Source organism: Gymnoscopelus braueri (assembly GCF_963280865.1).
Source record: "Gymnoscopelus braueri genome assembly, chromosome: 1".
Taxonomy (NCBI): Eukaryota; Metazoa; Chordata; class Actinopteri; order Myctophiformes; family Myctophidae; genus Gymnoscopelus; species Gymnoscopelus braueri.
Window position 1 is genome coordinate 20,428,610 of NC_137603.1, and position 27,671 is coordinate 20,456,280.

Genomic DNA, 27,671 nt, shown 5'->3' on the forward strand with positions numbered 1-27,671 from the left:
TGCCCGCGGGTTAATATCGGAATACTGATATATTATTGATTTCAGCTGTTACAATTCCAAACATGACCCGCTTTAATTACTTCAGTCTCTGAAGTAATTAAACTATATTAGTATTAGTATTTAAATTCTAATGTCTTTTTTTATATCCAATGTATTTGTATTTAAGTTCATACAAATGCATTTGAAATAAAATAAAAATGATAATTTTCAGGATTACAATTCAAAAATAGCAAAAAGAAATTCAGGATTCCAATTTAAAAGTAGCAAAAATAGCAGATCTACAAGCTCAAAACGCATCGCGTTGCGAGTCGCAACGCGACGCGTTTTGAACTTTTAGATCGGTTATTTTTGCTGCTTTTGTGTGACAGAATGGTAAAGTACGGCATTAATTTACGAAAAAAGTTCAAATTTGGAGATAAGAGGTTTCTGCCCGACAGTATATGCAATGTGGCCCTCTGGAGTGAGTGTGGAAATATAGTTGCCCTCTCCATCATCAAAGTTGCCCACCCCTGATCTAAGCATTTCCAGCTGGTAACTGATGTTGCCGTAGCCATGTTCCATCGAGAGAACTGTGGAGGAGCCATGGGGTTTGACTGCTGCATTTAATCTGTGTCACTGACCGTCTGCTAGATGCAGACTCCATACACTGAATAATTTAGCCTGGTTAGCCCACATTCAGACACAGATATTGGCCATGGAGGAGATCTTACCCACTGACAGACAAATCACAACCTGCATTTTAAACATCAAACCCTCGTCAAGTGACAGCGACAGTTTTTTATACATGCGTTTCTTTACCACTTCGCTGCCTCGGGTGGTGAATTGGGGCATTTCAACACAAGACTGGGTTACCACTGTGGGACCAATGGGCTTGGATTCTGTAGCGTACTATACCACACTGTGCGAATGTGGTAGATGTTAAGGCCACTATGCAATCAAACATCGGTGCATGTGTGCATGTTTGCAATTTAGTCTTTTGGCTGACACGTTTAAATCCAGAGCAAAGCTGTGATTTAGTGGGTAGGTAGTCTTGCTCAAGGACACTTGGCTGTGCGGAATGTGTGGTATTGACGTATCGGCAACTGGGAGGATCAAATCTGTGACAGCTGACAATCTGTAATTGATTACGGGTCTGTCTCTCTGACCTGTAAACCCCCCTCCATACTATAGCAGCAAAAGCCACAAAGGCAGATTGCTTTGTCTTCACCATCGATCTGTGATGGGTTCTTTTTGTATATATGTCAGTGTTAGGGAGTCGGAATCCCTAACCATACTTCTCCTTGCCATGCTGCTGTACTGTTCCTCTTGTCTCTGAACATGCACGATTAGAAAGCATTAGCTACAGCAGTTCAACGGGAGTTCTTAACCCATTAAGGCCTGAGGCCGATTCAAAAATGTTTTTCTAAATCCTAAAAGTTTTTTGGAAAAAAATCAAAAAAATATGTTTTCACGATTTTTCAAAAATAGCAGATCTACAAGCACATAGGTGCCGCGCTATGAGCTTGTATATCTGCTATTTTTGAATAGCCCAAAGACATCTAAAATTACAGAAATGCGTTCCCGGTCTTAATGGGTTAATTGAATGTGGTATTGACTCTGTTGTCAAGCCTTACTGTCTCGTACAGACTGCATAGTCTTTGTTCTCAATTCCTCTTGCGTCCAGGTTGGGAACAGAAAACTTTCATTGCACGATCCTGCTTTAGAGATATTCCTAATCCAGATATGGTTATAATGCGCATCCCCGTGGCGTGTCCAGATTATATAACTCTGGGACCTCCATTTGTAAGCATCCCTATAGAGAATGTGGATTATCTGGGATTCATTACTTTGCTTTGTTTGGGGAGTCATTTCATGACAGCCCCACTGAGCCCAGTGGCTCCAGTTGTATACGGCAATTTTCTTCCTGGTCATGACGCGACAGAAATATAGCCTTTATGACTGTTGCCATACTGTACCATAACATAAACATTGTACCTGATACAGCTTACTTACTACATTAGTCATTCTGTACCGTACCGTTCTGTCCAATACCATGGTGAAGAGAACCATAACTTACTGTAGGATAGCATACAGTAACATAGCACACCAATATATCTGTAAATGAGATAGAGTTAAACTGCCGAAAGCCTTGAGGTTTGTAACCATTACATAGTTACTATGTAATGGACTGTACTATGTCATAGTACACACATCATCTCACTGATTTCTGGCTTTTTGTCTTGCTATTCGCTGGGCGCTAGCTGTAGTCAGATGACGGCATGTACTTCATGTGTTGTATAGGTCTGGTCTACACTATGAATGTAGAGCTACAACAACACATGAATTATAGCAGGGGTCTTCAACGTTTTCAGGCCAAGGAGCAAGGACCCCCTAGCTAAGAGAGAGATGAAGCAGGGACCCCCTCTATATTGTATAAAATGGTGTTTCAGATAAACTTTTGCAGCTCTTTTTCCCCTCTACACCTATAACTCTTTGCCAAAAATAGCCGATCTACAAGCTCACAACGCCTGTGAGCTTGTAGATCTGCTATTTTTGGCTAAAGTTCTCCTCAGAAAAGGGATGCTAGGGTTCAAGTGGTTAATGTAAAAAAAAATCATATCACACAAAGATTTGGCGGCCCCCCTGTAGTAACTCTGAGGACCCCCTAGGGGTCCCGGACCCCCTGTTGAAGACCCCTGAATTATAGTGTAGTGCAGTGGTTCCAAAACGTTTTAGCTCGAGACCCGAAAGAAAAATCAGACGTTTGCACGGGACCCAAACTGGTGAAACTAGCAGATCTACAAGCTCACAACACGTCGCACTGCGTTGCGAGCTTGTAGATCTGCTATTTTCACTACTTTTTAAATGTATTTAATTTACGAATACCTTTGAAAAATGTTGCAATTGTTTTTAAAGTCACAACAAAAAGTTATGGCTTTTTTTGTTTAAACCTTTTTCAATCATTTGAAATTTGATTTGATTTGATTTTCTTTCTTTCGAACGAAAAAAATACTCGCAACCCATACAAATGTAGCCACGACCCAAACATGGGTCCCAACCCACTGTTTGAGAAACAGTGTTGTAGTACACTCAATACTGTGTACTGGCAAAGCACTGAAAGGTCCCCACACTGGCCCACAGATATAGTTTTGTAACTGTAACCACTGGTCACTTGGCCAGTAGCAGACACTTGGCATTCAGTACTTTGGCCGTTGGCCTTTGCATGAACCAGAGGATCCAGTTGATGTTGGAAAATGGCTCAGTGAGGAATGATTAGTGGCTGTACGTACCATATGTAAAAGTGGACTCTTACAGGTCAATGTTTCTGCTTTAAACATACTGTGTACTTTCAGAGTTAAATTTACGCTGCAGGTTTTACTGTGTGAACGCTGGTTGGATAATATAGTTCCCAGAGACTTCTATTACTAAGTTCTTCAGCAGTGTACCATACAGCAGTGGATCCCAACCCTTGTCCTCAAAGACCCTACCTTTGACTACTGACTCACGATTATTCTATTGATTACCTTTTCAATTAACTTAATAATTGAGAAGCAAATATTTTTAAATAAACCACAAATTTTTTATTATTTTTATTATTGATTAAATCTATTAGTTTGATTAACTGTTGCACTGCTAATTTATATAACGTAGACAAATCTTAACAGATGCATGTTAAGGATAACTGTCCATCATCATCCAGATACTCACTTTTGAAGGTCTGTTGACAGACCGTATATAATTCTTCTCATATTCACTGTTCACATAGACTACACATATCCATTCTTATAATAACTGTTGCTATTCATATCCTCAGTGTTGATAGACTGTTAATAGACCATGCATATATACACTCATTTGACTCATTGTTAACAGAGTGTTCATTACATTGGCAAAAGATTTATAGTGATAAATATCCTACATATTTATTCATAAGTCACTGTATATTTAGGCTATATTAATTGATACATGCAGTATGTTCACTCATTCAGAGCAGATATCTTATCAATTCCAATTCATTATTTTATTTGTATTCATATTTATCTTGATATGTTATTGAATCTTATCTGTACCAGGTATGACACCAGAAGTAAATTAAAAGGGGAGTAAATGAAAGTCATCTACAGTCATCTACATCTCATCTACAGCTGTTTTTTCCCCTTATTTGCATTTCCTTGGTGTCGGTCTATCTAGTTCAGTGGGTCAGGACCCATTTGTGGGTCACGGATCCATTTTTGTGGATCGCAACTCGCAAGTGAATATCCCTTTATTTTTTATTTCCTACATTTTGTTAATTAATTATTATTATTTATCATTTTCTAAAGATTTCCACAAAGTAATCACAAATTTATGTTGAAAACAAATTCAAACATTTTCAATAAGAATTTCTGCAGATCTGCAAGCTCGCAACGCGGCGCGAAGCGTCGCGTTGTGAGCTTGCAGATCTGCTATTTTCACTAGTTTGGGTCCCGGGCAAACATCTGATTTCTCTTTTGGGTCTTGAGCGAAGAAGTTTGGGAACCGCTGATCTAGTTTCTCATAAGACAACTAGAATGACAATTATTAAACAGGTAGGACAGAAAATCTGCACTGTATGAGTGTTCCCAGAGGGCTGGATCTGAGCTGCAGAGCTTTCTTCAGTACAGCACAGGGATACTTGTTGTCTCTAGGAACGATAGAGTTGCCAGCTACTGTATGCTGCCCACACACACTCCATATACCCTGTGTGTACAAAACAGTAGGATTGCACGTCTAATGCTGAGTCAAACTTTTACACAATGAATCCATGTCTCAGATGGTCAATACCAGTGGTATTCAGTTATGTGCCATGGAGCTCTTCAGTGAATTCTGCTTGTCACACCAACCCAACAGATAGTACAGCAGCAAACATTGAGATTAGTTAAATTAAGCACACACACACGAACGCACATGCACGCACGCGCACACGCACACGCACACACATTTTAAATGTGTTAAAAGAGTGTACCAGAGTAGGTACACAAACTTCTTTATTTGGCTGACAAAGTTTCGATCCTGTTGTGGATCCTCATCAGGTCATGTGATAATGCACACCGTTTTTTTTCTTTATAATGAAGCACCCCAATTGTCTGTCACCCCCACTTTGTGCCACCCCCGCAGTCACAGCAGGTGTGACACATCATCCCTAAGTGACCTAAATGGGTTAAATGTGTACAAGTTAAATAATTCTATGAAATAAAAAAAAAAAAATCTGTTTTCAATTCCAATTCACTGACATTTCAGACACTGTTTCAGTGTTGACATACAGGTGACACAGTGGATTCAGTGGCACAGTGAGCAGTGAACACACACACACACACACACACATGCGCACACACTCACACACGTGTGCGCACACACTCACACACGTGCGCACGCACGCGCGCACGCACGCACGCACGCACGCACGCACGCACGCACGCACGCACGCACGCACGCACGCACGCACGCACACCGGTGGCCAGAGAGCTGGCTGGAAACACAGGAAGTGGTGGTTGGTACAAGAGACACTGGGAGCGTGACATAAAAATAACATCCCCTGTGATTATGAGGGTGACTGCTGAGGGACAGTTTTACTCTCTCGGTGTTAAATGAACACTCCACATTTTGCACATGTGGACACACTGAGTTGCACCAGCAATTATTTGTGTAATATTAATATGCAGCTTGTTTCTATGCAATGGATTTGGTAGTGTCATATTACATAACAACAGTGTGGTCTACTTTGAGGTATGCCAGCTCCCTTTGTTGGTTCATAAGCCAGTTCAGCCTTCAAACGTTCTCTGTTTTAACTCGGCTAATATTGTTGCTGTATGTTCCTGTCTCCTCAGATATTGACATGAAGAAAGACATTGAGACGCTGATTGCTGAAGAACGTGCTGAGATCATCTTGAAGTATGCTGCGGTGAGTGAGACTCCAAACATGTACGGTTCTTGGCCAACGTCTAAAAGCACAGGTCGATTATGAAAGTTTTAATAATGATTCTTCCGTCAACTTTTGTGTCTTGATGGAAATTGATGTACAAAGTAGCACTTATATTTTCTTTAATGTTCTTAGCCTAATGTTCAAAACCTGCTCACAACTGCTTACTCAGTACAGAGAAAAGTCAAATTAAGTCACATTTTTGCAGTGGTGGAAAAAGTACTCAAATGTTTTACTTAAGTAAAAATATCAATACTGCAATGTAGAAGTACTCTGTTACAAGTAAAAGTTTGGAATTCAAAATGTACTTGAGTAAAAGTACAAAAGTGTTGGTATCAAAATGTACTTAAAGTACCAAAGGTAAAAGTACTAAAATGTTTGAAAATAGCAGATCGGCTATTTTCAAATAGCCTAGGTATAAAATAGGGCTAAAGTGGTTAATGTATGTTTTAAAAGTAAAAGTACTGACAATTGGAAATACTCCAGTAAAGCAAAATTGTACTTAAGTACAGCACTTGAGTACATGTACTTAGTTACTTTACACCACTGCATTTTTGGTGGTGCACACGTGTGTGATCATTATTGTTGGTGGTCTTACATTCATTGTTTGTTTGTTTCCTATCATGTTGAGTGTCTCTGCAATAATGCCAAAACAAATTCCTTGTATAAAACTCAACATTCTTCAAAGTTCTGAGTTGTGTGTTATCGTTTGAACATGCAGGAGGAAGAGTTCACAGCATCACATGGTTAAAAACGGCGACAGCCGTTCTGAGAAGGACAAAGGGGAGAGAGACAATGCAAATTCACATGTGTGTTTTGTGATTGTGAACTAGTGCCTGTAGCACCGTGTGACCCTGCATGTGTAGCGGATTGTACGTCACGCATGCATGTGTGCAGTGTGTGTGTGTGTGTGTGTGTGTGTGTGTGTGTGTGTGTGTGTGTGTGTGTGTGTGCGCGTGTGTGCGTGTGTACTGCTGAAATGCATTTACGTCTATGAGCCTTCAACTGTTTTCACCTGGGAACAACTTTGGACAAAAGGTGTGAATTGTTGTTCCAAAATAACTATTTAGAATATTAAGTATGTTTATGTTATTTGGTAGAATAAAGATTTGACCAGCAAATCATGCAATTGCAGTATGTAATTTTAATACTAATCACCCGGGACACTTTGTTCACTGGTGTTTGACATACAGTGTTTTAAATTTAGCCCTCACTTTATTTATTTTTGGCAAAGAGTAGAGCCATGGAGCTGTTGTCCTGTCTAGTCGTGACATGGCGCATAGCCACCGATTCCATACTGTCCTCTGCGGGGCAGTGGTTCTCAAACTATTTCACGTCAAGGACGCCCAAATTAATACGTATTTTGGCCACGGATCCCCATACGAAAAGATTTTGTGCCAGAGACCCCCATATAACAGAAAATGTGTGCTAAAATGTTTTCAAGATTTTTCAAAATGTTTCGAAAATATCAGATCTACAAGCTCACAACACGTCGCATCGGGAGGCGTTGTTGTGAGTTTGTAGATCAGATATTTTCAAATATAAAGTATAAATTAGGGTTCCAGTGGTTAAACTGCGTTTGATGCTACATTAACCACTTAAACCCCAGCATCGGTATTGTGAGGAAAGCTTTCGCTGGAAATAGCCGATCGCACAAGCTCACAATGCGACGCAGCGCGTCGCATTGTGAGCTTGTCGATCGGCTATTTTCAGCGAAAGCTTTCCCCACAATAACAGAAAACAGAAAACACACCAGTATACTCCGACCCATATGGGGTTTAAGTGGTTAACTCAATTTGCTGGAACCCCCAGGGGTTCCCCGGTCTCACTTTGAGAACCACTGCTCTGGGGACATGGTGATTTCTTGTAGCAGGGGTCAGTGGGAGTTCTCTGTCTCGCTGGGGATTTGTAGCCCTGAGGCAACCAAACCTATACAGTATGCAGAGCAAACCCCTCCCCGACCACACAGTACTACAGTAACAGAGAAGGGACAGGCTGGCAAATAGATCAAGAAGCGAGCGGGACGTCTGCACAGCTCTCCTGGGAGTGCTGCATGAGCAGACGTCTGCTGCAGACGCATGTTGGCTGTTTGTTTCTGCAGGTTTTCTGAGATTCGGCCCTCTTGACAGTTTCTCCTCTGCTGTTTCACAATTCTATACATCATACTGTATCTCTAACACCACCTTCTCCCTCCTAACTGCATATCTCTCTCTCTCTCTCTCTCTCTCTCTCTCTCTCTCTCTCTCTCTCTCTCTCTCTCTCTCTCTCTCTCTCTCTCTCTCTCTCTGTCTTTCTCCTTTTATCATTGTGTGTGTATCCCTAAAGAGCCTCCATATTATTAGAAAGGTATTTTTAGCTTCCTTTAGCAGCTTTTTGCAGTGCCCACAGGGGTCCTTTCACAAGTGCCTATCTACATACTGCCTCCCCCTGGCCAGCCGGGGCGCCTGATGGAGGGGAAAGGAACTGGTTGGAATAACGTGTTCCTTCCACGCGCTACGTCCAACCAGGGAAACTCTCCCCTGTCAGGTGACAAGAAGGTCAGTTGGCTCTCATGCATTGAAGGAGGCATGAGCTCGGCCCTGGCCTCCCTAGGTTGGCAGAGGGAAGGTAGTGCCCAGGATTACATAGACAATTGGCACTGGGTATAAAAAATGGGGTTACAAATTTGTGGGATAAAAATTTAGAAAAATAACAAGTGCCTATCTACATGAAAAAAATATCCCTATCTTTAGACATCTATTTCTCATTCTTTCTTTCTGTCACTCTTTTGCATTCTCTCTCTCTCTCTCTCTCTCTCTCTCTCTCTCTCTCTCTCTCTCTCTCTCTCTCTCAATTAGGCACTGTTGCGTCATATACATGCTATGACACATAGACCACAGAGACTTATGGAGCCACATAGTTTCTATGTTATCTCTTCCCATAACAAAAAACAAACATACGTATTTCTTATGCATAGAAAAAATTATAATACTATGAACAGTTATGAAACATACGTGTTTGTGTGTTGTTCTTTACTGCATCGAGAGATCCTCTCTGGAAGAAATAGTTCCTCTGTATCTGCTGGGTCAACAACACCGGCATAAGGATTGTTGCATCAACATTGGAGATTTCTAAATGGCTTTTCCATCAGAGAGCGGCCAGTTAACCATTGTTTGGGCTTGTTGGGTGATGAAAGCTTAAATGCACGTTTTGACACGACTGGCAGATTGGACAATAAATGTGATTTATAAAGTGTGAGATTATGCATGGTGTGTGGTCTGGTTTTGTCTAGAAATGAAACTTGGTGCTGGATTGAGGAGCCTGCGTGTGTGTGTGTGTGTGTGTGTGTGTGTGTGTGTGTGTGTGTGTGTGTGTGTGTGTGTGTGTGTGTGTGTGTGTGTGTGTGTGTGTGTGTGTGCATGCGTGTGTGTGTGTGGGGGGTGCTCAGGTGGGGCCGGGGTAAGGTTTCTGCCCAACACCACACGGAGACTGGGGGGGTTTGATTTAGACCTGAGGCCGATTCTACAAATGTCTTCTAAATCCCAAAAGTTTTCTGAAGAAACGTATGTTTCTATATCAGTGGTTCTCACACTTTTTCATGTGAAGGACCCCCAAAATAATATGTATTTGGCCGCCGACCCCCATCTAAAAATGTTTGTTCCAGGGACCCCCCAGAAACAAATATTTGAGTTCAAAATGTTCGCTTTAAACAATATATATTCAAGTGTGCAAAGATTTGCACACATTTTCACGATTTTTCAAAAATACCAGATCTACAAGCTCGTAGCCAAAGTGTAAAATAATGCTTTTTAGCTCGAATGAAAAAGTGACACAGATGCGTTCCAGGTCTAAATGGGTTAAATCCTCTGTAGTGCATCCGGTCTTAGCCGCCAAAACATAATTAAAAACATAAAACTAAATTGGCCGTGTTGGCGAGAGGGAAGCTGGATGGGGGAAGGCGTTCCATGTCGCCATACTGACCAACTCGTACGGGTTTGGTCAAGGGGTGCCTGAAAGCTGCAGTGTTGAACTGTGAGGAATAGGTTGTTCCTCCGCACGCGCGATATATGTCCTCCGGGTGAAGCTCCTCAATTATTTCTGTTCTATTTATTACTTTTACTATACACACAGGGTCCGCTGTAATGCACCGTTGATTTTGACCACACATTTTGATTTTGTTTTAGTCATAGTCTTTTGAATAAAATTCTATTTAGTTTTAGTCATATTTTAGTCATCTGAATGCTGCGACGCGTTGTGAGCTGCTATTTTCTGAGCCGAACACCTGAGCACAACCAAACATAAAATGACTTGTCTTTTAGTTCTACTGGATCTCTTCTCCACTAGTCCCTCACTAACATTTTAGTCTAGTTTTCATTTGTTGACGAACGTTGTCAATATATTTAGTCTTAGTCTTAAGTCATCGTAGCTTAGTTTTTATTTCGTTTTCATCATTGAAAAAAGGTAGTCGACAAACATTTTTCGTCATAGTTTTAGTCGACGAAATCAACACTGCTGTAATGAACTTAGAAAACCTGAGTCGAGTCCTTGGGCCCCTGGGCCTGAGACTCCACCTCACCTCACAGACGATCATTCAAGATGTAATGAGCAGATTGCTATGAAACTTGCAAAGCGCATTCACGCTCCCGGGTGGATGAACCTTAATCATTTGAGACACCCCATGACCTTTTCTCCAGCACTACACTCAGGCCATAATATTAACTTCATACATAAGATATCTGGCAGCATATCAGTGGTTTAGCACAAAGCTACTACTACTTTTCAACCACAGCTAATTAGACAACAAACACATCAGTAGAATGAGTTTGGGAACAGATGCCATGAGTGTTATTTTCTGTTGTCGAATGAGAAATGTATTTATCTCATCAGCAGCAGCAGCTACGCAGCGAGGGCGAAAAATGGGAACTTGGAAAGGAGAGAAAAAGAAGGAACTGAAATCTCAGCCAGACAGTTAGTGTATACCATAACCATACATGAAACGCATGAAACTACGTCAAGTTCTGTCGTCTCACCTGCAACAAATGCACAGCGGTGGCAAAGAACGGGAACTTGGAAAGACACCTTTGAGTCATGAGACAACTGAGGATAAGAAAGAAGGAACTGAAATATCATGCCAAAACGTTTTCCCACCCCTGTTCTAGAGAAGGTCCAGGGGCCATGATGGACAACCAGAAAGAACAGCAAAACAAAATATTCCACCTTTTGTGAACAGAGGCGATTCTTGAGGCTGTTAGGACCCTGAGCAGTTATAATCCCATATAGGGCCCTTCTGACCATTTTAAATGAGCCCCTCTCAAGTTAATCTAACACTGGATTTGACTTTGCATGTGCCTTTGTGTATTCTCTACCTTCTATGGCTATATGCATGCGTGCACGTGTATTCATACGCGTGTGTGTGTGTGTGTGTGTGTGTGTGTGTGTGTGTGTGTGTGTGTGTGTGTGTGTGTGTGTGTGTGTGTGTGTGTGTGTGTGTGTGTGTGTGTGTGTGTGTGTGTGTGTGTGTGTGTGTGTGTGCGTGCGTGCGTGCGTGCGTGCGTGCGTGCGCATTTCCAGGGCAGACAGGAGGGGGTGGACATTGACCCATGGGAGGATGCTGACTACAGCATCTACAGAGCCACAGACCGCTTCGGCTTCATGCAGTGAGTCTCTTCCACATGTCTCACTGCATCCCCCCTGTCTCTGTTAACATGTCTCACTGCATCCCCCCTGTCTCTGTTAACATTCTAAATGTCAGTTTCAATATATTTTCGCCCTCCTACAACCTGTCCTTCTCTCTGATTGTATTTGTCTCCCATCCCCAGTGAGGAGGAATTGCCTGCCATTAGTGCACATGAAGAGAAGGTAAGTGTGTGCGTGTGCGAGTGCGTGTGCGTGTGCGTGTGCGTGTGTGTGTGTGTGTGTGTGTGTGTGTGTGTGTGTGTGTGAGCGTGCAAGCCTGCGTGCGAGCCTGCGTGGGAGCCTGCGTGCGAGCCTGCGTGCGTGTGTGATTAGTTGGTTGGGTGGGTGACTGGAACATCACATTCTCTAGCTATCCACTTTCAGAGATGTGATCCTCAGGCATGTCTCTTAGCCTGGCACTGTCGCTCTGCCTCACCAGAACTCCTCCCTCACTCAGCCCTGTTCTCCTGATTGATTGGTTTAAATAACAACAATAAAATTTGAACCTCTGTGAGAACAGAGGTAGGGTGTATCTTCATTCTATTGGAATGCACTTGGTAATAAATAATACCAGGAGTCATGCTGCCCCATGAAGGAGAGCAGAAGGAGCTACATTTGAGTGTTTTCATTATTACTTCCAGAAATATGACAAAAAGAAAGAAAGAAAGAAAGAAAGAAATTAAACTAAAAAGAATGCTATTATTATAGTGCACTCTGCAAGTTGTGAAGATAGATATTACCGATTATGTAATTTTGACCTTGCTTTAATATTGATCATGTCCTTCAACCCTTTTGACCCCAAACAAAATCAGCCATCCATAATGGAAAAAGAAATGCGCAGAAATGAGTTCGAAATAGTTTGGACCATATATTTTGGCCAACATTTTGAAACATTATGGCCTTTCTTTACATTTTACTGTCTATTTCTGTACCAGTACTTCTGCCTTTCAGAGAATAGGGCTTCACGACACAGTCCAGGATAGCAGTTATGCTAAAGAATTTTACTGTGCAAAAGCGTTAGCTTGGATTCTGTCGTCCTCATAGCGGAAGCAGCTGGAGATAGAGAGAGTGGAGAAATGGCTGAAGATGGTGAAGAAATGGGAGAAATACAGGAACAGTGACCGGGTAAGTACTGTAGGAGCCACACCTACAGCTAATGGGTCTCATGGTTTATTTTGGCCGGATTGCATGCTGGGAAGTTGGGGGTGAAAAAATTATGATTGACAAAAAATGTAGATAATCACAGGAAAGGATATTAAAGTAATTTCCATGTACTTTTCTGTGACTTGCAGCTTATTAGACGTTAGATTATGTTGGTAAACCCCACCCATCCCATAGTAATTCCATGTAGGTTCGAATACTAACGCAAAATTCTTTCCAGCTATTCTTTAGGACCATAGACTGACTCACACGCCATTAAAGCCTCTCATTATGTCTGCTTTAAACAATGCTCTGGCAGATCTCCTCTCCTTGTATGGGCTCGGCTCAACACTCTTGTCCTCTCCTTTTCCCCTCTCATCCTCTCTTGTCAGATGGTAAAGAGGGTGTATAAAGGCATTCCCCTACAGCTGCGTGGTCAAGCATGGTCTCTGATGCTGGACGTGGAGAGAGTTAAGAAGCAGAATGAAGGCAAATACGAGGTAGTGATGACAACTTACTTTTGCCATGTTGCTCTTACAGTACGTCATATGACATGCAAACCGGTATCCCACCCCGAGGGTAACGTAAGAGGAAAATGGCATGCATGTAAATACGATTGATTGCGGATCGGAGTCGGTCTGGTTATGATTGAGTCATAACACAAGGACACATAGATAGGGCTGAATGGCATGGAGTGGACAGACAGTGATAAAAGAAGCCCCCCTCCATCCGCTGAGCCCAGTTTCAGGCTATACATTAAAACAATACAGTACACATTCATCAAAAGGTACCAAAATTGCCTGGATCTCTGTACGGAGGACAAAAGCAAAGAGGACAAGTGTTATTGAAATGGAATACATGCTGGGTTCTATTTTTCTTGATATTCCCCTCTCTGGTCATTCGTTCTTATCGTCAGTGGGGATATGTTTTGTCCCTGCTTTAAATACATGCATTTACCTTTGGGAAATGTAGGCTGATATGTTTGATATTTATGTCTTCATAAAAATAACTCAAAAATAGCAAAAATAGCAAGCTTAAAACACTTAACAGCATGTGAGCTTGTAGATCGGCTATAGCCTATTTACACTATTTGCCTATTCGAATTATATAGCGCTTAAGTGGTTAGGAAAATGCAAATGTTTTGTTTTACAAATCAAACCCTGGGAACACGCATTATATCTGGAATGACTACCGAGTGCTCAAGGTGATTTACAGTTCCTGATTACCTGTCAGGTAAGCAGGTGGTTGCCTAGGTCAGTGGTTCTCAACCAGTGGTCCGGGGACCACCAGTGGTCCTTGAGGGGGTTCCAGGGGGTCCCTAGCCAAATTAATAGTTAGGAACCAAATTGACCCTTATGTGTGTGTAACTCTGAGAGTGTACAAATGGAACCAATTGGACCCTAACGGGTCCATTTGGTTCCATTTGTACACTCTAAGAGTTAAATGAACACTAATGACAAGTAAGACGCGCGAACGCAGGAAGGGAACGCAGCTCGAAACTGTCCTCTTTTCAACTTGCCATCCGGCCTGAAATATGCACAAATGACATGGAATTCTTAGATATCCCAATAGATGAACTCGTGTAGATGCTTGTCGATGTGTTATTTTTGACTGTAGCTGCTATATTTCTCTCCGAGGAGCAGGGGCGCTGACTTTTGTGCGCGACCATGGGGGCTGAACGTGACCACCACTCGCGCCCCCCCCCCCCCCCCCCCCCCTCCACCCACTGCGTCGCGGGCATATAAGCGCGCGAAGCGCGCGCGTTTTTTTTGCTTAATTAATTCATTAAATGACCATAAAACAACATTAACAACACTCTACCCATCCTTCAGTGTGTCCCATCCTCAAATGTTTTACTTAAATAAAAGTACTTATTTTAGTAGTAGCCTATAGTTACTTCTACTCCACTACATATAGACAAATATTGTACTTTTACTCCACTACAATTATTTGATAACTTTATTTACTATAGTTACTTTGTAGATTTTGATTATTATTATTACAAAACCACTTATACAGTATATATACTTTGGCAATTTGAAAATAGCAGATTTGCGATGCGTTGTGAGCTTGTAGATCTGCTATTTTCAAATAATTTGTATACATTTTACACGTTTGAAAACTTGTGAAATGGGACCTTCTGCATAATGAGTACTTTTACTTTTGGTACTTTAAATACATTTTGATACCAATACTTTTCTACTTTTACTCAAGTACATTTTGAATACCTTACTTTTACTTGTAATAGAGTATTTTTACACCGCAGAATTTATACTTTTGTTTAAGTAAAACATTTTAGTACTTTTTCCACCACTGGTATTCAGTGCATGCAGTGAGTGACTGTTAGTGCACACAGGACGAGGGAGTCAAGGGACACAGCATAGCGACCCTTCATTTCAATAAGGGCACACGGCAGAGCCAAAACCTGCAGAACATGTTTAGCACACAGCCATAGCCATGGTTCACATGACGCTTGGTGCCGAGTCCCCCTGGTCTAAACAAGTTGTGTTCGATTTTTCGAGCCGCAATAGCCCCGCCCCCCCCGCCGCGAGCCGTTTCTCTGTCTGGGCAATTGTTCTAGGTGTCAACGGCGCGTTAACACCTATCTGCGCCCTGCTATAGTAATGGTAATAGTAATGGTACTGTAAGTTTGAGCCTGACATCTGAGATTCATGAGGGGGCTGACCAATTGACTGTGGGGGCGCTAGCCCCGACGCCCCCACGTCATCGGCGCCCCTGCCGAGGAGTGTAATTAGTCACAGAGGGGCAGGTGGATTTCAGCCACACTGTAGTGCACTCTGGCGCACTCTGTAGTGCACTCTGGCGCACTCTGTAGTGCACTCTGGCGCACTCTGGCGGCTGCACACAGGCAGTGCACGCACACAGAGCCACACACAGAGACACAGAGACACAGAGCCACAAGCCGAGCAGGGTTTCATAGTAAGCTCCACTTGGGCGGAGGCGCGCCTCCTTCCGCGTTCGCAATGATGATTCAGTGTAGATTGGGACCCCCAAGAAATCAAATGGTTGAGTCCCTGGCATATCTTTTCAAATGGGGGTCCGTGGGCTATTATGTGTCAATTTGGGGGTCCTTGACGCGGAAAAGGTTGAAAACCACTGGCCTAGGTGGTTGGCACCCTTTAACCCATTTAGACAATTCTACAAACGCCTTCTAAATCCTAACAGTTTTCTGAAAAACGTGTCGACTAGTCGACAACAGAATTGTCAATGTTCACTAAATAAATGATTTCTTAGCCTCTGAAGCAGATGGAAACATGAAATGACCCAGACGGCATTCCCGGATTGAAAGGTATAAAGACGTATAGGTTACAGCAGGTGTAAACGGGTATAAACACTGTAGTGTTTATACCCACTATATATAACCTCGCCACCATACCCACTGTTTATAACCTTGCCATCACAGCAGACATTAGGATTAGCATGTATTCCCTATGATGGAGGAGGTCTTCAGCAAAAGAGAAGCAGATTAGCCCATTACAACCGGGAACGCATCTGTGTAACCACTCTATCCATATTTTATACTCTGGCTATTCAAAGTAGGGGTGGGACGATATATCGTTATCGCGATATATCGCGATACTTTCTCCCGCGATAAATAATCGATATACTGCCGAAAAAAATCGATATTAAAAAAAGATATTTAACTCTCTCAGTGCCACGCCCCGAGATATCCCGAGTTTTTCCCGAGTACCCTCAGTGCCAGCACGAGAAATCCCGAGTTTTTACTTTTGACTGTGGTCGTGCTATTCTGTTTATTTTTCATGATCACTTTCGCTTCCTGACTCCTTCAGACTCACCCGGAGCCGGATGTAAAAAAAAATAATTCATTTCCGGGTCACGTTGTTTTTCTCCGGTGATTTTCGGCCAGAATAGGGAAAGTCACGGTTTTTCACACGGTATAAAAAGTGAACGGAGAGGTCCGCAATATATCGCAATATATCGCAATATATCGCAATATATCGAATATCGTGATATTATCGTTATCGAGGGCCTAATATCGCCACAGATATCGTATCGTGAGATACCCATATCGTCCCAACCCTAATTCAAAGATAGCAGATATACAAGCTCATGTGCCGCGCTATGAGCTTGTATATCTGCAGATTTTTTTTTAACTTGAAAATGTGTGCAAATCTTTGAATATATATATTTTTAAAGCAAACATTTGTGACTCAAATCTTTGCTTCTGGAGGTCCCTGGAACAAAATATTTTACAAACGTTCGCCTTAGAAAATATATATTCAAAAGATTTGCCGCGCTATGAGCTTGTATATCTGCTATTTTTGAAAAGTCAAAGTATAAAATAATGGTTATAGCTAAAAATCTAAAAATGACCCAGATGTGTTCCCGGATTAGGGGTCAGTGAGAAGAGCTCAAACCAACTGGGATGTAATAGAGATGTGAAACATGCAGCGAGGCTCACAGTTGTTCTGTTCACTGTAATTGTGTACAGTGGTGGAAAGTAACTAAGTACATTTACTCAAGTACTGTACTTAAGTACAATTTTAAGGTATTTGTACTTTACTTGAGTATTTCCAATTTCCGATACTTTTACTTCTACTCCACTACATCTCAGAGGCAAATATTGTACTTTTACTCCACTACAATTATTTGAAAACTTTAGTTACTAGTTACTTTTCAGATATAAACTATGATATAATGAAACATACATTAACCACTTTAGCCCTATTTTATACCTAGGCTATTTGAAAATAGCAGATCTACAAGCTCACAACGCATGCGACGCGTTGTGAGCTTGTAGATCGGCTATTTTCAAATATTTAGTACTTTTACTTTTGGTACTTTAAGTACATTTTGATGCCAATACTTTTGTACTTTTACTCAAGTAAATTTTTTATTTTTGGATTTTTACTTGTAACAGAGTATTTTTATGTTGCAGTATTGGTACTTTTATGTAAGTAAAGAATTTGAGTACTTTTTCCACCATTTGTGTATAATATGTATCTTAAAGGTATCATGACATTCATTTTCACTTTTTTTATTTTCAATGTTTTATTTGGGGTTTTATGACCTCAATTACACCCAAAAAACCTGAACTTAGAACATTCAGTGGATTTTCTGTGGTCTGGGGTTTTCTGAATAATTAGGCTGAAAAGTAATCTGAGCTTGGCCCTTCGACAGTGAGGTCACAGTCGATTAATCCCGCCCACTCTCCTCCTCGCCCCTCCCCTCCCCTATCCTTTCCTTTGGGGGGGGCGGAGCAGAGGAGATGATTGACAGGCAAAATCCCTCACCAGCGACACCCGCAGGCAAAGATTTCTTTTTTCATTGCAGTTGAAAAGGCTTTAGAAATGTGAGAGAAAAACACCTGCCATGGATCAATGGAATGGAATTTTCACTTAAAACATTTTGTACACTTTTGAAGGACCAGGACAAAGACTTTGAATGTGGTGTAAAAGTGAATGTCATTAAACCTTTAATCGTAATCGTGACACTTGCTTTCTTCTTTCCACAGAGAATGAAGGAGCAGGCGCGGCTGTACTCGTCTGAGATCAAACAGATAGACCTGGATATCAACAGGACCTTCAGAAACCATATCATGTTCATGGATCGATTTGGAGTGAAGTAAGCACCAGTTTCTAATATCACCATCAGAATCACTTATTTCTGAAAAAAACATGATTGGATTTTGATATAATAATAATATGTAGAAATAGATTTCACGTTTTGCATAAATAGCTGCACAATGGACGCATTTCCAGACAACGTCACACTGATAAGAACCAGTATGCGCGCGCAGGCCGGGGCCAAAAGAAACCGACCGCTCATAAGATGTAATGTAAAAGTGGTCTCAGCCTTACGTGTAAAAAATGCATCCCATCAAACTTTCAGATTCTGTTTTCCTCCCAGTGTGGAGGAGGAATGTTTAGGATGGATGTTTACTGTGATCTCTCGCGACTTGAAATATACATTATGTTTATGTTGTGTGTGTAAACAATTATAGCGATTTTCAAAGCATTTGTCCTCCAAACCCCACCTCCAGTCGCAGAGATCGCTCTATGATAGTGCCACCAGAGCCTTCTTGATTGCACAGCTGTATCCCCTCAAACCTAATTTATGCTCCGAAGCTGTTCTCTCCGCGCAGAGAACAGCCGAGAATAGCAGACCTCCAAGCTCACAACGGTCGCGTCGCTCTACGACGCGATGTGAGCTTGCATGTCGGCTGTTCTTGGCGTGCAACACCGTAACGGGGTGAAGTATATATGTCTCGCTAGGAGCGTCTCGCCAAGAGGAGTTTGAATGAACAGAAACCAACGCTCCCCAAAACAACAGGTTTGGGTATCGGTTGGGAATTGATTACATGAAACCGGCACCTGCGTGTGCCAAGTCTCAATGTTTGTAAACACAAAATCTGTCTATATGACATGGGATTAGAAAGGATACACAGGTTTTTTCCATTTCATCTAGACTTTAAACCTACAGAACATGCCTCAATTCAGGTTTTAAAATCTTATTTAACAGTAAATACCTACCATACCTATCTACCTACATTACCTTATTCCATGTTTTGTATTTATGATCAAATTGATTTGATGCCACGTTCGTTGCATGTTTGTCTGTCGGAGACTTTTGTGTTGACTTGGCATTGCTGCCTACCATGGCCAGCGCACTCTTGCAAAACAAATTTGAAATCCATCAGCGACTCTCTCCTGGTTAAAGCCTTGTTATGTAACTTCTTTTTAATGAATAAAAAAAAAAAAAGTCCAATCTGTATGGTAGAGTACGTTAATGCAAGATAACTTATACAATTTGGGTGGTTAGATTTTGTCTCCCTGCTCTTCTATTGAGACATTTAGATCGGGTCAAATGTCATGTCTCACCTAAACACAGGATCTGACACAAATTTTTACCTGATGGTAAAGATTCAATTTACCCCTCTATTAGCTCAATGGTAAAAATGTCAGCGCTTGCGCAGGAAACTGGGTTCAAATCCAGGGTAGAAGAGGAAAGTTACATAGTGCTGTTTTAAATACAGGTTAAATAAAATGAATAATACAATTAAATTCCGCCCATTTGGAAATAGAGTTTTGTGTGACTCAGTGTTGTTATATTTTGTATTTTTGAGTTGTTTGGCGATTTCAGATTTAGTGTGTGGCAGTTTGTATAGTGCAAGTTTAGAGTGCAAACTGTTCCACTTTTAATGCAGGGAATTTGATTTTGCAACCTCAGCTTGAACTCAGACTGAGGAGGCGGGGAGTTGGGGTGGGGGGGGGCAGAGAGAGAGAGAGAGAGAGAGAGCGAGAGAGAGAGAGAGAGAGAGAGAGACAGACAGAGAGAGACAGAGAGAGAGAGAAGCAAGCCCTGCTTGTTTGGAAGTGGAGCCAGTAGCAGAGTGATGTCACTGACAGCCTAATAGACCACAGAGGCCTGCAGTGGAAAGTCTGGGACAGCAGCCTTGTTGCAACAAAATGCTTCAATATTTTACAGCGAGCAGCGACCCTGCAAAAAGGCAGCTCCTTTCATAGCAAGAGAATGCATGGTCGCTGCTGTTATGTGCTATGGCGTGAAACACGGTTGGCTGATGTGACCTACTGTTGAAGGTCTGTTGACAGAGACTGTATATATTCATTCTAACATTCACTGTTGTGATAGACTGTACACATAATGCATTCTTATATTCATTGTTGATAGTCTGTACATAATACTGTATGTACAGAACGTACTATACAGAACATCTAGATGTACAGTATATTCATTCATAAATCATGTTCACTGTACATTATTGATAGACACCGTACATATGTTCACTCATTCAGAGACCAGTGCAGATATCTAAGACCATCTATTTCTGCTCAGTATTCTATTTTATTTAATTTGAACTTGAATGGTTCTTGAGTCTTACTCTTATTTGTACCTCTAGTGTGTTTAATTGTTATTGCTGAATTCCCCTCTGGGGATCAATAATGGTTTATCTTATCTTTTAGTGTTTTGTAAGATTCATTTGGATTATATTAATAGTAGGACTTTTTGTGTGGTCAGTCCAACAACTATAAATACCTATACAGTAGCTGCATATCCAGTATATATTATGTATGAATGAATACATGGATTGCATATTCCCCATGAAAACCTGCTATTCACTAATCTCTCCCCTCCTCTCCTCCGCTATCCACACAGGCAGCAAGCTCTGTTCCATGTTCTGTCTGCATACTCGGTCTACAACACGGTGAGTTTATTGTCCATCACATTGGACACCAAAATAACAGCTAACAGATATCCCAGAATCCTTGTAGGAAAAGGAAATACAGTAGATATAGCACAGAATGTCTTCAACATGTGTTGTATAAATATAATGGTATTAGCGGTGTGTCGCTGTCTGTTCATTTCCAGTAGTAGTATTAACATTATGACCTGCAGGAGGTGAGTTACTGCCAGGGAATGAGTCAGATTGCTGCACTGTTGCTGATGTACATGAATGAGGAAGATGCCTTCTGGGCTCTGTCACAGCTGCTGACCGATCAGAGACACGCCATGCACGGTGAGGACAACCACGACTGCAGAAACATAATACTATTATTATTAATAATAATTGTATTACGAATAATACGACTTACATACAAACATTTGTCTTCTTCTTCTTCTTATTATGATTATTTATAATAGTAGCAGTAGTAGAATAATACCTGTTTTAATGTGTCTTGTTAATTTTTCCATGTTTTTTGTTTCTGTGTGCATACTGTATGTCTTGACTTACACCAAGTTCTGGTATATGAACTCGCATTTGAATTTCTTTTGCAAAGAGAACCCAGCAGACACTACACATGCAAAGTCAGGGCGATAACCAATAGCCATCTTAGATCAGACTGTATAGTAGATGGTAGCAAGTAGCACACGACCGTACATGACATACACGACAACACATTCACACGACTGACTATGCGTGTTCCTCGCTCCCCTAAAGGGCTCTTTGTTCCCGGGTTCCCTAAACTGCAGCGATTCCAGACACATCATGATCAGATTACTTCCAAACTCATCCCCAAACTGAAGAAACATCTGGTGAGATCACAGGCCTTCGCTTGAGTAATGCAACATGTTCATCATTTCATAACAGCACTTTATGAAATGAGAAAACAGAAGTGTGCTGTATGCTAATGTCTGATAACCTTAATGTGCATTTAATGTGCATAATTTAGAGTATGGCATTTTATGGCAAGTACACTGACTCTTTCTTTGTATCCCTATGTTACGTTTTTCTTTCTCTCCCTCTCTCTCATCTCCCTCTCAATATCACCCACTATCTCCCTTGGTCTTTCTCTATCTCTGTCATTCTATTTCTGTCCCTCCATTAACCTACCCATCTCCGTTCTGTCTCCCCTTCGGTCATCACTCCTGCATGTCTCTCGATCGCTCTCTCTCCATCCCTCTCCAGGACAGAGAGCAGATGTCCACAGGGATTTACAGCACCAAATGGTTCCTTCAGTGTTTCATTGACAGGGTGAGATACCTACTTCAAATCACAGATTCCTCCTCCTCTATCCACACTGTACAATCTGCTTAATTTATCTCTGAAAGTATAAAAATAGAGTTAAAGGTGTAGTACTGTAAGGGATTTTTATATATTTATTACCGAAAAAAACACTCATTTGTATAACTTTTTAACTCAAAATTATTTTGTTTTAACCAATAAATATCACTTAGACCACCTATAAATTAACACTCCAGTCTTTGCTGTGCATTCGCCGCATTCAACTGCATTGGAGCTCAAACGATGGATCGAAACAACAATCAACACATTTAAAACCCGATATCTTTTGTGTGATTAAAACAGAAAAATAAAAATAATAACGGTGCCTGGTGATATTTGATCTACATTAACAGTTTTTAGGCTAAACTACTATTAGCCTTCGCTGTGCATGCCCACAATCCTGTGGTGCTGGTGGTCTGGCAGGGGCAAGGCTGTTGTCAGCACTTCCCAGTCCCCGGATGGGGATCTGTGGGTTCCTGTGGTCTGGGGAGAAGCACCACACAAACCCCCTGACTCCAGCTACATGCAGCAGGAAGCAAGAGACCAGGGGATGGGAGATGGGAAACCGCTGGCATTGACAAGTCCGAATGAACTACCGGTAGCCAGAAATGGAGACGAGGGTTGAGACCGTAACAATGTTTGTGTTGATACTTTTATGCCTGTGCGTGTGCGTGTGCGTGTGCGTGTGCGTGTGTGTGTGCGTGTGTGCGTGTGTGTGTGCGTATGTGTGTGTCATCGTAGACCCCATTCACCCTGACCCTTCGCCTGTGGGATATCTTTATCCTGGAGGGAGACAGACTCCTCACCGCGATGGCCTACACGACCCTCAAAGTACACAAGAGTAAGGAGAATCTGGGGAAAAAATGTTGTTGGCGCACACGAGACGGTTGCCTTAGGTTGTGGTTCAGAGACACTATGAGATAAAACACTTCACACTGTTAACGTATGTACAGGAGAGACTTCAATCTAAAACTGAAAAACGTGTAGGCCTACATCCTTGCCGAGGTTTCTTCCTTTTCTATTTCTCGTAAAGGTTTTCTTAGTTTTACTATTGATGCAGCTGGTCATTATTTTGGTGTGTAGGCATACATAATATTCATATCATATCAGACTTTGTTTGCTAACAATGTTCTGTCTGTGTGTGCGTGCATGTGTGTGTGCATGCGTGCAGAGCGCCTTCTGAAGATGTCTCTGGAGGACCTGAGGGAATTCCTGCAGGAGAGAATTGCTCAGACCTTCCTATACCACGATGATGTCATCATAGAGCATCTGCAGGCCTCCATGACAGAGCTACGCAAGATGAAGCTAGACATACCGCCTCCAGGTGCTCTACACTATTGTCCTACATGCTAAATTGTGTTTTGTTTTTCCAAAACTTTGCTCATTTGGTTGTCGAAGTGCGTGGCTTACGTGTCTGTCCGGGTTTCCCCTGCATATCTCGAGAACCGTCTGGCCGATCGACTTCAGTCATTTTGTGTATATTGCTGAGGACCCAAGGGAGTGCAGTGCTGAGTGGGAAGTTGGTTAAATCAGAAATCCTTTTATAAATCCACAAATCTCTGCATCTGTCTGTCTGTCTGTCTGTGTCCTTTTATGCCCATATAATTAGATCTCTGTATCTGTCTGCCTGTTTGTCTGTCTGTCTTCCTGTGTCCTTTTTATGCCCATACATGGAAATCCCTGATGTAATCAATATGATGTCATAGTACTCGTAGCCTGTCCTCCTAGTACTATGATAATGGGTACTGCGCGGGTACAATGGGTACTCTGACAACGGGTATAACGGGTATTGCATAACCGATGGGTGTGCATTCCCAACGGGCATCGCCCTAGTAACAACAAATGAACATTCAACTAGACAACAGTGTGATACACTCTAACAAAAAGGTATGTTGTTGTTTCTGTAGGGAAACCAGAGGAGCTGCCTCGTAAGCCTCTGGGCCAAGAGCTGCCGGTGTTGCTGAGTCCGGTCCACCCCCCGGGAGGGAAGCCTGCCTCAGCCAGCACCTGTTGGCCTGGAGCTGACCTGAGTCTCCACATCATCTCCCACCAGCCCGACACCATCTCTCCAGACCAGAGCCCCTCCAAGAACCCTGGTGACCTGGATGCCACGAATGACGAAGAGGAGGCTCCGCTGCCGTCCCCAGACCCCATCATCATCCACAGTCGGACTACCTTCACCCCCCATGGCTCCCCGCTTACAGGGCCTCCCCCGTACCAACCTCCTGGGAGTGAAGTTGCGAAGGAATGTTGTTTACCATCTTCCCTTATGGAGGGCTCGACTGATGCTCTGCCTGACCCTGTTGTTACTATTGCTTCACAAGACGACACAGAGTTGCTTTCAGAAGATGACCCAACGATTACCACCAGCCCCAACCAGTCCTCCTGCAGGCTCACGAGGACTCGGTCATCGTCTATGCACCACATTGACTCACAGCCCTCCAGCCTGTCCCAGACAGAGAGCCTGTCAGCAGCAGAGAGGGCTGAAGATGTACACCTGGCCCAGTTGCTGGAGCAGGCGGCCACGCTGCCTTCTAACGAGGCTCAGGACACAGGCAGAGGATGCGAGGAGATGTAGGACATGTAGCTAAACAAAGACTCTGTCCCCGCATTCAGCTGCTGCAATTTTGGACACATTAAGGCAACGCTCCTCAACCTGTGGGTTGGGACCCGGATGAGTGCCATACTTACTTCTACGTGGTCACAGCCTAAAGAACAACTTAGATAACAGAATGTGAGGTGCCCCGAGTTCCACATCACGTCCACAGCGTTTTCTTGTCTTTGTGAAAAGACCAGGTGACACCACTGTCCATTTGAAGGGACTCTTGGGAGAAGAGTAGTGGGCTGTCAAACAAGAAGAGGACAGCAACACGCTACCCTTTATAGTGGAAATAACTGACTTTTGTAGTTTTTTTCTTTTCTTCAAGTTTTGTCAAAGAACAGTATGTTTGCTTTATCAGCCTTTGTAAAATGTTTGCTAATATAGTCATAGTTTTATTTTTTCAGGTCATAGGATGCCTTATTTGGATCTGCTTCAGTTCTGGTGTTGAACATGGCACAGTAATGGAGAATTATGTTGGTCAAATAAAAAGGAAGTAGTGTTCAGATTACAGTATATCAGATTACTGTAATATCAGATTACAGTACAGTATAGTACAAAACAGAACTGTAAACTGCGCATGTTACCTCAGTGAGCTGGCTCACTATCATTATGATTGTAAACTGAAAAATAGTCTCAAAAGGTGGCAAAGATCTTAGGAAAGACTTGAAGTTAGTTTTAACAGTTGTCTCTTGAGGTCAATAATATATTGATCACTTGCTCATTGATCAAGTCATTAAAAAGAAGCAGAATACATTAGAACCCTTTCTCTAATGTTCAATTGGAACATTTGCAACAGTGCAGTATTTCTGTTGACCTTGTGGAATGGTGAATGTTACAATTAAGGCTTTGTTGATCTTACAAAACATCTCTTATGAGACTTTTGATGTAAATGTATTGGTTTCTGATAACGTGTTTAAAGCTATAATGTACTGTAGGGTCTACTCTGTAGGCAATAGCCTTGTTAGTACAATATGGCCCTGGATTGTCCTCTTATGAATTGAGGCTATAGCAGCAGTACAATAGCTCCATGATTAGCAGTAGTCAATGACTGACATCTAGTGGTTAGTTTGAAGTTAGGCATGTTTTTATTTTGTTACATAAGAGAAATAGAATTCATGTAGAATGGGGCCTGCTAGAATTCAGCTAAATTTAAATAGTTGTCAAAGTTTTACTGTACTAGACCACAGTTTTTTGTGGTGGAGTATGTCATTTTCAATCCAGTTTATTTGGCATCTCATCCTGCAATACTTATTGCAGTATAACAGGATCTAAACATTTAATTAAAAGTAACTCATTGACACCCAAAGCGGATCCAAGTTGCGTGATTCTTGCCTTTACTTTAACTGTCCGTTTCCATCCACAAGTTCCACTTGTCGATAGAACAGTCAACTACACCAGTGTTCATCACACACACACACACACACACACTAGGGCAGGGGTCAGCAACTTTAAGTCAAAGAGCCATTTGAGCACAAAAAATACAAAATCTGGCTCAAAAGATATGAGCCTTAAAATGAAGGCAACACTGGCTATTACGTGCATATTCGCCTACCAAAATTACTAAATACAAATACATGTAAAAATGAGCATTAAATAAATGACAACATATTCTCTTCCGCGGTGAGGAGCTGAAGTGTTTTGCATTTGGAATCCATAGTGTAACAGGGAATCACACCCCGGTTTGTTTATACATCTATCTGGCTGGCTCCTCGACGATAAATGTGTTGTAGGATACAAGAAAACTTTAGTTGACAGAAATGTTAACTAATTTTAATCTATAAATCTTTACAATATTAGAGCACGTAAGGAATGTATGAGTAATATTTGGCCTACTACAGCAACAATATATATAATATTTTTTTGTTAAGCCACTTGTAAAACATTACTTGAGCCCTATGGTTTGTGCTTGTACTTTGGCTTCTTTTTCGGCCCACGCTCCCGCCGGCTGGTCCTCCCTTAAGCCAGTTTTAATATAGGATGCATCACATGACTGCAATTTGGGCATTTCACACTTTTATTGGGGATTTTCTCATTTAAAACGAAATAAGACAGACCTTTATTGGTCCCGTGAGGAAAACTCAAAACACTACTTTAGATATAGCAGGGTATAAGACACTTAAAAGAATCATCAATAAAAAACAAAATTTACAACAATATACAACAATATATGCATTATGCAGGACAAAAATAATAAAATAAGAGTACACACCGTAACCATGTCAGATAAGTGTCCTTACTGTAATGAACTGTTGTAACCCCAGAGCTAATTAGTCTGTTCAGAGAACGATTAACAGGTGGAGAGCTTCCAGAATATAATGATTAGAATTAACAAATTATTTTTGATACCTACAACTATTATACCAAGGAAATTAAAGAATCCCTTCAAAAGTGAATGGTGTGATTAAATTCTTTCCGCACCAGCATCTTTCCTTAGCACATCCACTTAGGTAGGTGGGTTAGATGTGGACAATTCACATATTCTGGAAATGTCACCAAGTATTGTTTTTTTAAATGATACACAAGATGCTATAAAAGATACAGGGACATGTTCCTATGAGCTACCTTATACTCTGTGTTATCGCACAGAGGAAAATACAAATACGGGATAGTACTCTGGTCAAAATACTATTTGCAGCTAGTAAAAAGCCATCACAAAGGAAAATGGGGAAAGGTTTGAACCCCCTACCCAGAAACATAAATCTATACAATGATAAAACTGACGCATCATTTGAGATTGGGGTTGCAACACTTAACTGAACTAATCGATTATAAAAAAAAGAATTATCAATAGCTTAATAAAACAATCGATTAATAAATCGAGTTTGGGGTATGTCATTAGGCAAAAAAAA

At 41.6% G+C, this 27,671-nt stretch overlaps 1 protein-coding gene across 2 annotated transcripts in view; it reads left to right on the forward strand.

Annotated features, from left to right (window-relative positions):
- Positions 1-26,365, forward strand: part of LOC308091836 (USP6 N-terminal-like protein) — a 28,418-nt gene extending 2,053 nt beyond the window's left edge. The window contains exons 2-15 of one of the 2 annotated variants that reach the window (XM_080437569.1): positions 5,826-5,899; positions 6,639-6,726; positions 11,468-11,553; positions 11,716-11,755; positions 12,617-12,697; positions 13,105-13,212; positions 18,210-18,319; positions 20,873-20,921; positions 21,113-21,233; positions 21,657-21,751; positions 22,125-22,190; positions 22,962-23,061; positions 23,392-23,544; positions 24,128-26,365. In XM_080437569.1, coding sequence (XP_080293695.1) covers positions 5,892-5,899; positions 6,639-6,726; positions 11,468-11,553; positions 11,716-11,755; positions 12,617-12,697; positions 13,105-13,212; positions 18,210-18,319; positions 20,873-20,921; positions 21,113-21,233; positions 21,657-21,751; positions 22,125-22,190; positions 22,962-23,061; positions 23,392-23,544; positions 24,128-24,798 — 1,776 coding nt within the window. In that variant the 5' untranslated portion in view covers positions 5,826-5,891 and the 3' untranslated portion in view covers positions 24,799-26,365. The remainder of the gene's footprint in view (positions 1-5,825; positions 5,900-6,638; positions 6,727-11,467; positions 11,554-11,715; positions 11,756-12,616; positions 12,698-13,104; positions 13,213-18,209; positions 18,320-20,872; positions 20,922-21,112; positions 21,234-21,656; positions 21,752-22,124; positions 22,191-22,961; positions 23,062-23,391; positions 23,545-24,127) is intronic. The other variant, XM_080437570.1, reaches the window with a different exon arrangement.
- Positions 26,366-27,671: the final 1,306 nt, after the last annotated feature.